The following is a 12356-nucleotide window of genomic DNA, read 5'->3' as shown; positions in this document are numbered from 1 at the left end:
GCAAGATATTATCCAGGAGAACTTCCCCAATCTAGCAAGGCAGGCCAACATTCAGATTCAAGAAATACAGAGAACGCCACAAAGATACTCCTCAAGAAGAGCAATTCCAAGACACATAAGTTCATACATTCTTAAGTGCCTATTAAAAACGACAGACTATTAAAAAATCATATTTTGAGGGTATTTTTAAGACACCATAAAATTTTACCATCTATGTCTTCAATCATCATCATCATCATCATATTCGCCACCACCATTTGCTATTACCAGTGTGACAAAGCTTTCTGAACAGTATCTAATTTATCGTCATGTACTACATAATGTTTCAGTCAACGATGGGCAGCCAACAGGAACAAGTATCCATTAGATTATCACAGAGCTGAAAAGTTCCTATCAACTAGTGACATCACAGCCATCGTAGCATCACAGTGCAAAGCATCACCCATGTGTTTGTGGTGGTAATGGTGTAAACAAACTCACTTTGCTGCCAGCTGTGTAAAAGTCTAGCATATACAATTATGTACAGTACATAATACTTGAAAATGATAATAAATGACTATGTTACTATGTTTATGTGTTTGCTACACTATACATTTTATTATTTTTTAGAAGTTCACTGTAAAACAGGCAGGCCTTTCTGGAGGTGTCCAGAAGAAGGCACTGTTATCATAGGAGATGACAGCCCCATGCATATGACTGCCCCTGAAGACCTGGTGGGACAAGATGTGGAGGTGGAAGATAGTGAGACTGATGATCCTGAGCCCATGTAGGCCTAAGCTAATGTGTGGGTTTTTGTCTTGGTTTTTAACAAAAAAATGTAAACAGTAAAAACAAATTTAACAAAATCAAAACCAGAAAAAAGCTTAAAGAAGAAGGATATAAAGAAAATATATTTGTATAGCTGTACAATGTTTGTGTTTTAAGCTAAGTGTTATTACAAAAGAGTAAGAAGATTTTAATTCATAAAGAAAAATCATTACAGTAAGCTAAGGTTAATTTATTATTGGCAAAAGAAGATAAATTTTCTAACTTTTATTTTAGTTTCAAGGGTACATATGCAGGTACGTTATACGGTAGGTAGACTCGTATCACAGGGGTGAGTGTGGCCTAAGTGCACAGGGTTTATAAAGTCTACAGCAGTGCACAGTCCTAGGTCTTCACATCACCACTCACTCACTGACTCACCCAGAGCAACTCCCAGGGTGCAAGCTCCATTTGTGGTAAGTGCCCTATACAGATGTACCCTTTATTATCTTCTTTTTTTTTTTGAGACAGAGTGTCACTCTGTCTCCCAGGCTGAAGTGCAGTGGCACAATCTTGACTCACTGCAACCTCCACCTCCTGGGTTCAAGCGATTCTCCTGCCTCAGCCTCCTGAGTAGCTGGGATTACAGGCGCCCACCACCACACCCGGCTAATTTTTGTATTTTTAGTAGAGATGGGGTTTCATCATGTTGACCAGGCTGGTCTTGAACTCCTGACCTCAAGTGATCCGCCTGCCTCGGCCTCCCAAAGTGCTGGGATTACAGGCGTGAGCCATCACGCCCAGCCTTTTTAAAAAATATTTTACACTGTATTTCTACTGGGCCTTTTCTATGTTTCACTATGTTTATATATACAAATACCACTTACCACCATGTGTTTTTTTTGTTTTTTTTTTTGAAGCTTGGAAGTCCTTTATTTAACTCATGCAGACCGACTTTAAACCCATGGCACAGGGGAACACGGAACATTTTGAGTAATGCTCCAAAGAGAATCTCAGAAATAGCCAAACCTTGGTTCTCATCCATTCTTGATTACAGAAATGCAGAACACTGAGCCAAGATGCGAAATCTGGAAAGTGCTTTTGGTCCACTGGTCTAGCTGCAGTCTAGAAGTGGCTTGCGGGAGAAGCTACCAGAAAGACCTCGGAAGGTCTCCTGTCATCATTCGGGGTGGCAGAAGTTTGTCCTGGCTTTTAACCTTTTTTGGGGTCACAAGACCCTTCGGGAATGAATATACAGCTATAGCTCCTCTCCCTAGAAAAATGCAGACACCCATAGCGTTTTCCAGACAACTGCAGGGCATTCATGGACTCCCGAGGCCCATCCTTACGCCCCGACACTCGGGAAGTAGGAGTGAATGAATGCGCTGTTTCCCTGCCCTAGGGACAAGAGGTAAATTAAGTCATTCATTCACTCATTCCTTCTGTCTTGAGCCCTAGCTCAGGGCTAGCCTGGGTGCTCCCGGCCGTGGGGCTCCGCCCTCGCACGGGGCCACGAAGCGGGGCCACCCCAATCGCCGCGCGCCCACCCCCTTCGCCGCGCGCCCACCCCCATCGCCGCGCGCCCACCCCCCTCGCCGCGCGCCCACCCCCCTCGCCGCGTGCCCGCTTCCACCACTGTGTTATAATTGCCTACAGTGTTCAGTAAAGTCACATGCTGTACAGGTTTGAAGACAGGAGCTACACCGTACAGCCTAGGTGTGTAGTAGGCCATACCATCTAGGTTTGTTTAAGTCCACTCTGTGAGGCTCCCACAAAATGAAATCGTCTAACAACGCATTTCTCAGAATTCATCCCCATCATCAAGCGACACGACTATATTTCTCACAATTCTATAAGAGAGGCAATATTAACTCTCCCTGTCTTAGAGATGAGGAAATTGAGGATTAGGGAAATTGGGTCACTTGATGGAGGTCACATAACAATGAAATGCTAGTGCCAAGGTCTAAATACAGATCTATCTATTGCCAAAGCCTTTGCTCTTACTGACTAGACCAACACCACCTGTAAGTTTCAGCATATAAAGAAGACAGCTAAATGATAGCAAAAATGCCAATAGAAAAAAAAAAGGGGGCAGGGGGAATTGCACAAATTCCTTTTTTTTTTTTTTTTTTTTTTTTTTTGAGAGAGTCTCACTCTGTTGTCCAGACTGTAGTACAATGACGCCATCTCGGCTCACTACAACCTCCACCTCCCATGGGGGTTCAAGCAATTCTCCTGCCTCGGCCTCCCAAGTAGCTGAGATTACAGGTGTGTGCCACCAAGCCCAGCTAATTTTGGTGTTTTTAGTAGAGACGGGGTTTCACCATGTTGGTCAGGCTCGTCTCCAACTCCTGACCTCAGCCTCGGCCTCCCAAAGTGCTGGGATTATAGGCGTGAGCCACTGTGCCCGGCCTGCACAAATTATTTCAGAGAATATTGCCTATTACTCAACGTCTCATCGAAAGATGCAAATTGCTTTAAGCCCTGAGAGACAATACATTTCTAAAGGAAGAAAAATTCCAGACTATGAGCATGAAGAAGACATTTGAGTCTCTGGCTTTTCCTAAAACGCTATCTCATTCTGCACTGGAGAAACAGAGGTTTCGACAACCATAAATCTAATCCTACAAAGTAATTACTATTTTCCTCTCTCTGCCTTGATTTCTGAAGTTAGGAAGATTAGAAGGTGACCAGAAGAGTTGGCCAGCTTTCTCATAAGATGCCTCTCTACCCTACCTTGGATGTTTTACAGCTTAGTTCAGGATTTGGCTAATTTAACCTTAACAAATCAGTATTAACCAGGTTCACGAAATGCTAACTTATTAACTTACATCATTAATTCATAAGTATCACACAGATAAATACTCAGATTAGCATGACTACTACATCCATTCCTTACATACAGATCTGCACGGGTAGTTACCATCAGAAAGCTAGGAAGTGATATAGAAGCAGAATTCGTTGTTAAGATATTGTCAAATATAAATTTTTCCCAATTTTTTATGTCTTTCATTTCTTCTTCTTTTTGCTCAGATGACATTAGGTAATTTTTCTCCTTTTATCCTTATTGTGGTAATTAACATTTAAAGATTTTTCCAATCTTGAGTCATTCTAGCATTCCTGCACAAACTAAAACTTGTCAGGGTATAAGGTTTTTTTTTTTTTTTTTTTTTTTTTGAGACGGAGTCTCGCTCTGTCACCCAGGCTGAAGTGCAGTGCCATGATCTCGGCTCACTGCAACCTCCACCTCCCTGTTTCAAGTGATTCTCCTGCCTCAGCCTCCTGAGTAGCTGGGATTACAGGCGTGCGCCACCACTGCTGGCTAATTTTTGTATTTTTAGTAGAGACAGGGTTTCACCATGTTGGCCAGGCTGGTCTTGAACTCCTGACCTCAAGTCATTTGCCCATCTCAGCCTCCCAAAGTGCTAGGATTACAGGCGTGAGCCACCATGCCTGGTGCAATACCTTTTTTTTATATATATATAATTTTGGGGGGGGAGGATTTATTGTGCTTATGGGTGGCTTTGGTCTTTTAATTTTCCATCTCAGACCTTTATTTTCTGATTTTATTATAATTTTTTTAAATTATAAGTTTTATCTTAGACTCAGGTAGTACATGGGCAGGTTTGTTGCATTAGTATATTGCAGGATGCTGAGGTCTGAGGTACAACTGATCCCATCACCCAGATAATGAGCATAGTACCCAACATGTAGTTTTTCAACCACTGTCCCTTCCCACCTTTTCAACCATTGTTGCTTCCCTCCCCTCAGTATCCCCAGTGTCTACTGTTACTTTTTTTTTTTCTCCTTTTGAGACAGGTTCTCACTCTGTCACTCAGGCTGGAGTGCAGTGGCATGATCACAGCTCATTATAACCCCAAACTCCTGAGCTCAAGTACTCCTCCTGACTCAGCCTCCCGAGTAGCTGGGACTATAGGTATATGCCACCATGTCTGGCTAATTTTCTTATTTTTTGTAGAGATGGGGGTCACACTATGCTGCTCAGGCTGGTCTTGAACTCCTGAGCTCAAGCAATCCTTCCATCTAGGTCTCCCAAAGTGCTGGGATTACAGACACAAGCCACCACGCCTGGCCTGTTCTCATTTTTATATCCATATGCACCAACTTTAGCTCCTGCTTATAAGAACATGCAGTATTTGGTTTTCTATTTCAGACATGACATTGACATAACTTATAAATAGGTTATTTATTTACTATACTTGAAGTCCCCTGGCCACACCCCCGCATCCCTGGAACTTAGATGAGCACTACTCCAACTTGCCTCTGTGTCTGTCCTTTCCCTGTGCTTCCACCGTGATCAATGGAAGTGAAGGAGCTGTTCGTTCTTTAGACCTTCAGTCAAGTCATGCTCAAGCCTAGAAATAATCCTTTCTTCTAAGTGACTTATTTTTGCTCAGATCCATTTAAGTACAGTATTGACTGTGCTTTCAGAGAGTGATCTTCCAAATTCCTGGGGGGAATTGTTCACAAGTTGTTCACAAGTGGGAAAGACTTTAAGGTAGTAAAAAGTATCTTCACTGCAGCTTTGGAGATGAGGCTATTGGTATGGCCACTGCTCTATCCTAACAGTCTAAAGAAATTTATCAGATTTATTGAGTTATAAGACCCTAAGTTTGTATTTACACATCTAGGAGAGAAAATCCTCTAACGTATCTCCTATTTACTTGTGTTAAAAAAAAAAAAAAGGATAATAATTTAAAATATTTCTACAGGGCAAGCAAAGGGGCTTGCTCTCCGCAAGCACAGCTGAGGTTCTGCAGCAAAGTGACAGGAAATCCTTCTACATGGAGGCCCACAGAACTTGGTCTGTCCCTTCCATGTCACAGTAACTGATACCAATGACTGTGTTGATTAGAAAGGCTACTCAAGCAAAACCAATGACAAGGACTCAGAAGGGTTTAGGGAAGAACTAGGAGTCAGGAAGCTACTGGGAATGAACGTGGAGAAAAATATGGTTTTTGCAAGTGATGAGGTAGAAATTAGAAGAAAAATGAACGTGCACTGTTTTGGATGGTGGGGAAGTTGTAACCTTAAGCTGAAAAGGAAAATAAAAATTTCTTAGTGTATTGGCCAGGTGCCATCGCTCACACCTGTAATCGCAGCACTTTGGGAGGCTGAGGTGGTCGGATCACCTGAGGTCAGGAGTTCGAGACCTGCCTGTCAACATGGAAAACCCTGTCTCTATCAAAAAACACAAAAAATAGCTCAGCATGGTGGCACACGCCTGTAGTCCCAACTACTCAGGAAGCTGAGGCAAGAGAATCGCTTGAACCCGGGAGATAGAGGTTGTAGTGAGCCAAGATCACACCACTGCACTCCAGCCTAAGCAACAGAGCAAAACTCTGTCTCAAAAAACAAAACAAAACAAAAAAATTTCTCACTATATTTTCCTCTGAGTGATAACGGGAAGAAAGATTGTTTTCCTAAAACAAGAAAAAGAATCACAAAAGTAAGGTTTTCATAATAGCATAAAGGATTAATGCTGTTAAAAGTGAAAAATATAGTGGATTGCTTGTTTACTTCATCAAGTCATTAAGGGTGCAGAGCCAGGCCATGCCTCTCACCTGAGTTGACGGGAGGGTTTCGGATAACATCAGCAATAATCTTCTGAACCTCTGGAGTCAGGCCTGCTCGCTCCAAATCAAGGGGGCAGCCAGCTTTCACCGCTTGGGATAAGTGCATGCCAATTGTCATGAGAGGCAGAATCCTGCTCTCAGCTATGCTCTTCTAGAGAAAGAACAGCAAAAGAACCCAGTGAACTGTAAAAGTGTCCACTCCAGTCATGGAAATAAAATGTCCAAAACATTCAGGTAGTAAATGCTCAGTGTGAAATAAACAATGAACTAAACCTTTACTTAAGTTTTTCATTTTCAGAATTTCTTTCTTTTTTTTTTTTTTTTGAGACAGAGTCTTGCTATTGCCCAGGCTGGAGTGCTGGAGTGCAGTGGCGCGATCTTGGCTCACTGCAGGCTCCCCACTGCGGGGTTCATGCCATTCTCCTGCCTCAGCCTCCCGAGTAGCTGGGACTACAGGCACCCACCACCTCACCCGGCTATTTTTTTTTTGTATTTTTAGTAGAGACGGGGTTTCACTGTGTTAGCCAGGATGGTTTCGATCTCCTGACCTCGTGATCCGCCCGCCTCGGCCTCCCAAAGTGCTGGGATTACAGGCGTGAGCCACCATGCCCAGCCCAGAATTTCTTTAAAACTACCCCCATTACAGCTCTCTATAGGTTCTACTTTTTATACTTATACTGTATTGAATAAAACAAAATCACCCAGCTTTACCGAAGAATTCAATCCTCGCCCCTCTCTATTCACTTTAGAAAGCCATTAGTGGCAGAGAAGTCATTCTCTGTAAGTCTAATAGTTGTCACAACCTTCTGAAAACATAGTAAACTGTAACCCAATACTATATACACTTGAAATAACACAAGGTGGTTTGGTTACACAAATTTCCAAGAAGACAAATCCTAAAATGCTTAGCGATAACATAAGGCTCCAGATGCATTCTATAAAAGGTTCCTGAGAAGACTCTAATAGGTGTTTGAAATTGGCTCTATTCATAAAATAATAATAACCACAGTTCCACAAGGGCTGTCAGCATTTTCCTACTATTGAACTTCACATGAACAGTGCTACATATTTATACAGTTCTTTAAACAAATGTGGCTCCAAATACATTTCAGATACTTATTAGGTAAAACATTCTTTTAAACACTCAGAGAGCTTTGTCACTCAGCTCTAACTTATTTCATGATCCTCTCTTTCAATACATTTTCAAAGTCTGAATTTAGACTGTATTTGCATAAATGTTGATACTTTCACAGAATAGAGCATTTAAGGCAATGTTTTTCATCCTTCAAAGGTAGGTTTTAAATTACTTTCATTGAATGTCTACTAGAAAAGTGTGCACCATGTGTGCATAATATCAGGGTTATTTGATACCAGGTTTCAAATTACCTCCAACTAATTGTAGTATTGCTCCTGATTAATTAGTTCTAAGCATGTTTAATTCTGCGGTTAACTGGCAAGACCCTCTCAGACTCCTGGGAGGTAAGGATAATTATACCACCTATCACACAATAAAATACAACCAAATAATACCAAAAGACACAAATGAAGATATAACAGTCTTCACATTTTTAACCATGAATACATAAACTAACACATGAAACCCCGTATTACGGCTGAGCATTAGAATACACTTTATTCAGAAAATTTGGAGCCAATAACAAATTTTCTTAGTAACTGTTTTCATTTCTACTATACATACATGGTCAAATTAGGTATATACAGGCATATTTAACATGTACATAGAAGTTATTATTTACATAAGAAACTGAACTTGAAATTCCCATTTCTTATGTGTTCTATTTCAAAAATAGTATAATGGAATTATTTGGTTTCTTGGGCAATGGCCTTTGTAAGGAACTTTAAGAAACATGACTGTCAAATTAGAGCATTTATTTAGTAAGATAAGCTATGGACTGCTTATTCTTATTTATTTTAAATGATAAAACCTGAACAAAAGGTGTATAACACAGGCACTAGTGGATGGAACCAGAGACAATAGAAAAGCAGGCATTGGACCATATCACTTGTTCCAAATCAACTTAATGTCAAGAGGATGTGAACTCAAACTTTTGTCCCATTCCATTAAAACTTACTCTCCATTTTGTATACAATAAACCTCAACAGCCTTAAAGATTTATCTTAGAACAATGAAGAAACATTACATATGGTCTTTTTTTTTTTTTTTTTTTTGGAGACCGAGTCTTGCTCGGTCGCCCAGGCTGGAATGCAGTGGCGCAATCTCAGCTCACTGCAACCTCTGCCTCCTGGGTTCATGCAAGTCCCATGTCTCCGCCTCCCAAGTATCTGGGATTACAGGCATGCGTCACTATGCTCGGCTAATTTTTGTATTTTTAGTAGAGACAGCATCTCCCTATGTTGTCCAGCTGGTCTCAAATCCCTGGCCTCAAATGATCCGCCTGCCTCAGCCTCCCAAAGTGCTGGGATTACAGGCATGAGCCACCACACCCGGCCTACATATGGTCATTTGTTACAGCAATTAGATTGTTTTCAAAGAGCATCAAAACAGTACTAGAAGAGATAGAATGAAAAGCAAGTTTTTAAAAACATATTTCCAGTTGCTTGGCTATGCTTCCAGAGATCCAGTGTGTATTTTTTGTACACATACAAGAATATGTGACTATATAAGCATGCTTATGCACACACATTTACGTTTGTTTTTCTGTTTTGCACCTTCCTTTTTCTTAATGCATCTTGAGATTGTTTCTTAACACTGTGAATATTTATAGTTTTTAAACTATTAGTCCCATTTTAAAATATGGCTGATGCAGTATCCCTGAGCTATAAATGTGTTTATCAGTACCCCAATACAATCTCTAGAAGATATTCACGGCCAAACTAAACTTGCTGCTATTACTTAACAGGGAGGCTTAACAGAAAAAGAAAACAATGTTCTCTTTTAAAATTAAAAATAAACTGAGATTTATTGTAGGGTTGGAGGAAATTGATCCCAAGCCAGAGCTTTAATACTAAAAAGCTGATAAAACACAAGTTTAAATAAACCAAAAAAATTCCCTGTAACATGAAAGTCACACTTACCAAAGGCATCTTCTTTTCTTGGAATAAAGAGTATGTGATGGCCATAGACTGTGAAAGTGTGCATATTTTATTTTTTGCTACCAGACTCGTCTTCTGTTCTTCTTGAGGTTTTGTACTTGAAAAGAGGTCTGTCTACAGAATTTTTAATGTAGCACAAATGATCAGTAATATCAATACAATAATAGAATATAAATATGATAAGTAGCCATTAAGAAAAAAAAAACACAAGTTAAACCTATAAGCAACAAATAATTCCCTTTTTATGGAGAGCTCAAAAAGAAGTTGAATTTTTAACATATTGATTTAAAAAGGTAAAATAATGCTAGAGCACACAAAATTTTAATAAAGTATTTGTGATAACAAACATTTCCTAGTCTTCTCTTTAACCAATAAGAAGGACTAAAAAAAGGAACTATAATGTGAACCACTCTGTCTTTAAATAAGTCCCCATTCCCCTGGAAGTGAATATTGAATGAATGAAGGAATGAATGAACAGAATCACTATTCAAATTTAGGTACTGTAACCACTAATATATCATAAGGAAATATATCATAACACTCTCTCTACATATCTAATTTTAAATGATACATTCCAACTAGAAATCTAAGTATTCTATAAAATCTTAAATATGGCTCCTTAAGAAATGCTTAAAAGAAAAAATGAGGAACGACTGAAAAACAAGATTAATGAAAAAATAATGGAATCTTTTTAAAGGCTGAAATAAAGGTAAAGAGATAGACAACTTTTTTTTAACTACACATAAAAGGTAGATGAAAACAGCATACTACAGTCATAATAAAACCTGTAACAAACGAAATTAATAAAGAGCCTCGTCTCTTGATGAATGATATTGGTATGATTTTTATAAGGTTATTTATCATGTGTTCTACTATATTATGTATACATATATGAGGAAATGTGTCTATGAGCTCTTCTTTTGGAAAGAAATTTATTTTTTGTTTCCATACTCTGTTACTAGGGAGTTTAAGAAATATATTAGTTGAGTATTAATTTACTTCTTGGTGAGAAACATAAATGTTTCTGTTTTACTTTTTACATGCTATATAGATGATGCCTAATGTTTGAATTATCTGACCCAAGGCAATAAAACGTGCTTGTCAAATCTTTTGGGGGATTACATTTTACATGTGGAAGAATCTCAGAGCTAAACTCTCACATCAACACAAAACATAATTTCAATCAAATAACCCTAGCAGTGGAGATTTCATGTTCCGAGCATATGGTGGGCCTAATAAAACAGTCCCAGGTGTTACATGTGTCTGTTTCTCTTTTACAGCTTCAGAATAGGTGCATTTTGCAATTTGTGGAAACCCTACCAAGACAAAATAGGTATTTACTGAGGAAGCATTGTTGGCTGTTCAGACTGGTCACCCCACTGTGGCAACGCCATGGTCTAGGCCAGCATTTCATCCTCATCCTCGCAATCTCAAAAGTCTAATGTGTCTTGTTACGGGGTAGTTGGGTTTTGGGGAACAGAGCTGCACTACCCATCTATTGAACTTGGTTTTATGTGTATGTGTGTATAAATATCAGTGTATATATTAGAAAGCAAATTCATTAATTTATGAGGCATACAACTGGACAGTTTCACTTGCCCCAACCAGTATGTTCTGTCCTATAGAAGAGTTATATAGGAAGCCAGCTCAACTGAAAGTTGAGAACAAGTTTGGAATATAACAAAGACACTTTTTTTTTCCCTATCACTCAGGCTGGAGTACTGTGACACAATGATGGCTCACTGCAGCCTCAAATCCTTGGGCTCAAGCAATCCTCCTGCCTTAGTGTCCTAAGTAGCTGGGATTACAGGCTAGCACCACCATGCCTGGCTAATTTTAAAAATTGATTTTGTAGAGGTGGGGTCTCGCTATGTTTCCCAGGTTGTTTTCTAACTCTTGGCCTCAGGCAACCTGCCTGCCTTGGCCTCCCAAAGTGCTGGGATTACAGGCACGAGGGATTGCACCTCGCCATAAGGGAACTTCTGATAGTGCCTTAAGTAGTCTGTTAACAAAGATTAAGTTGAGGCATTCTCCTTGACAATTAAACTATAATATTCAAATCTAGTTAGCAAAAATGTCTTTTTATCTGAAGAGTGCTTAGGTAAGCTTTGCCAACTTTTGTCCTTACTGCCTTTTCTATTTATAACTTCCTATAATTGACCACTCATCTTTTTTTTTAAGGTTTATTGTGGGATATATCAAATATATACACAAGCAGAGGGAATAAGATGGGCATCACCTCGTTTCAGCAACTGTCATTCATAGCCAGTATTATTTCATGAACATCCTTAGGTATTTTCTAACTACCCTGCCCCTACCCCTGGATTTTTTTTAAATAAATAATACTTGTACATATTTATGCCATATATGTTCATATAGTCTTTTTTTTTTTTTTTTTTTGAGATGGAGTCTCGCCCTGTCGCCGAGGCTGGAGTGCAGTGGCGTGATCTCGGCTTACCGCAAGCTCCGCCTCCCGGGTTCACGCCATTCTCCTGCCTCAGCCTCCCGAGTAGCTGGGACTAGACTATGATTTGATTAGATTTTTGCTTACTAGAATCACATTGTTGCCCTACCTTCCTAAGAGTATTATTTCAGATTACTTTGCCAAGTATTTTGGATATCCCTAAACTCTTTAATTGTACATTTATGGATTATACCATTACTTCGTTCCATAAATTCTCAAAATTCTCAAAAAATGTATTTATATAAAAATATTTTAGCATATTTTTCCTATATGGCCATCTTAATGCGTTTAATATATGTGTCATATTTGTAATTTTTAATGTGTATTGTGACAGTAAGAAATTTTACTTCAAAATTTAAAAAAAAAATTAAAGGCTAATGAAACTCATGAATAACAAAACTTGCTTAATAAACATTAAAGTTGATTTTTTAAAAATAAATCGTTTCAATTTGCAGAATAACCCAAGTATAATTTCT

General features: G+C 39.2%; 1 protein-coding gene across 2 annotated transcripts in view; it reads right to left on the bottom strand.

The window, feature by feature from the left end:
- The window catches only part of WRN (WRN RecQ like helicase), a 146840-nt gene that overhangs the window by 17511 nt on the left and 116973 nt on the right, over positions 1-12356 (bottom strand). Inside the window, exons 31-32 of one of the 2 annotated variants that reach the window (XM_032143574.2) lie at positions 9399-9530; positions 6330-6492 (exon numbers count right to left, since the gene is read on the bottom strand). In XM_032143574.2, coding sequence (XP_031999465.1) covers positions 6330-6492; positions 9399-9530 — 295 coding nt within the window. The remainder of the gene's footprint in view (positions 1-6329; positions 6493-9398; positions 9531-12356) is intronic. The other variant, XM_032143576.2, reaches the window with a different exon arrangement.

Source organism: Hylobates moloch, unplaced genomic scaffold, assembly GCF_009828535.3.
Source record: "Hylobates moloch isolate HMO894 unplaced genomic scaffold, HMol_V3 SCAFFOLD_22, whole genome shotgun sequence".
Taxonomy (NCBI): Eukaryota; Metazoa; Chordata; class Mammalia; order Primates; family Hylobatidae; genus Hylobates; species Hylobates moloch.
The sequence above is the reverse complement of the archived record's forward strand: the minus strand, read 5'-3'. Positions and strand labels throughout refer to the sequence as shown.